Source organism: Morone saxatilis, unplaced genomic scaffold (assembly GCF_004916995.1).
Source record: "Morone saxatilis isolate NCDOM2014 unplaced genomic scaffold, NCSU_SB_2.0 Contig14, whole genome shotgun sequence".
NCBI lineage: Eukaryota > Metazoa > Chordata > Actinopteri > Moronidae > Morone > Morone saxatilis.
Genome location: NW_023339696.1, coordinates 1,729,741 through 1,731,886, shown reverse-complemented (window position 1 = coordinate 1,731,886; position 2,146 = coordinate 1,729,741). Strand labels below are relative to the sequence as shown.

Below are 2,146 nucleotides of genomic sequence, written 5' to 3'. Positions count from 1 at the left end.
ATATATGTATATATATGAAAATGTAATAAGAAATAGGTCTTTCCATGTGGTCATTTTATAGAAAGATGCTACATTAAGCTATATATTGTGATGGGGATATGAAACTTTGGTCGTATCGCAGAGCCCTAACATGAATGGCTTTCTATACTTCCAAATATTATCAGACTGATTATTCAAACTCAGATGGTGAAACGAGTCATTTGAGACCTTCAGCTCAGGGCAGAGGGCAGGCTGGGAGAGCGAGTTGAAACAAGAGCCAAACTGGTTGCTTTTCTCACAGGGCTAGGTTAATACAGTTAACTGGATACATTTCCACAAATCCAGTTAACATTGCAAAATAGTGTGAGTGACTCTGGAGGGGCAAGTCTGCGAACGACTTAGTGGAGATGAGGACCGGTGAGTTTTGAAGGATTAACTCATGAATCACACGTCTTTTTTCTACGCCAGAGAGAAAAAGCTGTATGAGACTCAATACATGGCAGTAAAATCCATTCACTGTTTGTTTGTTTTATATGGGAATTGTTGACAGTAAGAACAATGTAGAACATCACCAGCCTTATCGTTACAAATGCACAAACTGGATGCTTTTTCAGCCTACACGAAAAGCCCATAAGTACCCGCTTCTCATGGCCGATACCGATACAATAACTGAAAAAGAAATTCAGAACTCAATGCTGAAACCATCGCTGCAGTCAGTTCCACTTTGCATTAGAGTGTCATACAGTCCAGTTTCAAACTGAATACACACCTCGCTTTATGGAGGCGATCTGAGTATGGGGCCAAAATACCAACATCTCTAGAGATGGATTCCAGGACATGTGCTAACTTTAATCAGTTTCCAGGTGTTTCCATGATTCCAGATTTTCAAGGTTTTCCAGGATGGGTGGGAACCCTGATGATATAAATTTACTATTATTTTCTGCATCCTTACTTATTGTTTTTTTTGTTTTGTTTTTTTAAATTAGAAACAAATTTTTATCTCACTAGTGTTATTAGTATTATAGTATACAGTGTTGAACCAGGTGAGCTATACATTGTTCTACTCATCATAATGGAGTGTGGATAGAGATCTGGAAAGGGCTTTCTCCACTGTGCCATCTGTTGAATGCTGGCACTAGCATTAGCAGTTGCACTGGGGCTGACCTTATGTTAGCTTCTTGGCTTTGTTGTAGAGCGAGTCCACCACTTTGCTCATGTTCTGAATGGTCTCCAGGGCCGCCTCGTACGTCTTGTCCACCACCGGCTCGTTGAACACGATCAGCACGCCTTCACCCTGGTCCAAAATCCCTGCCGGGTTGAGGTGGGGTGGGATGATGGGAGAACACACAGAGAGAAAAAGGGTCCAAAGTTTTAGAGAGCTACTACAGGCACACACTCATTCAGGGTAGTTCGTCTCACCCAGTACAAAATACAAAGCATTGCATAGTGATGAGCAAACTGAAACAGTTACTTCAGAGTGGAAATCAGATCCATCTGCAGGAAACAGCCACAAAACACTAATATTTACAACAAGGAATTCACTAATATTTAGCCATCTCTTCATGTAGTGTATACTAAAAGAGCTGCAGACACTCCGTACGTGTTCCCACTCTAACACATCTTTTTCGACAATACTCGACAGCACTTGCTAACCAATATATAAGCTGCAGTTTTGGGCAAATCGACCAGTTTACTACAGTTTTCCACTAACCATAACATTAAATTTGGCCACAGCCCATAAGTAACAGTTGAATCGGAAGTAGTGGTTGTAGAATTTATGTTATTTACAGAAAATTAACCTTCTAGATAAAGTGTTTGTTGCACGTACAATTACCATCACTGCGCACATATTAGTTAAGATAAGATATCCCTTTATTGCCCCACAATAGGGAAATTCCAATATTAGGCGGTACTTCGAGAAATGTTACTGCCACGCAGATTCTAAGAAAAAATAGACCTCATGCCGAACAAAAGATCGCTGAGTCTGTTACCACTTCGTTTTCCTGGCCCCAAACCTGCTTTAAAGTGTCATACAGTTCATCCTACCAACAGTCCAGTTTCAAATAGAATACACAATCTGAGTGAGGGGCCATAGTACTATTAAAAATGTCCAAGACAACATACACTAGATAACTATGAAGTTCCAGGATGTGTGGGAACTAGGGAT

The 2,146-nt window shown here is 40.5% G+C and overlaps 1 protein-coding gene across 1 annotated transcript in view; it reads right to left on the bottom strand.

Annotated features, from left to right (window-relative positions):
- LOC118323341 (26S proteasome non-ATPase regulatory subunit 11A) overlaps positions 1–2,146 on the bottom strand; it is a gene marked incomplete in the record, with an annotated part of 11,869 nt that overhangs the window by 2,180 nt on the left and 7,543 nt on the right. The window contains 1 exon segment of the mRNA XM_035655290.1: positions 1,144–1,287. Within this exon segment, the coding sequence (XP_035511183.1) occupies positions 1,145–1,287 (143 nt within the window).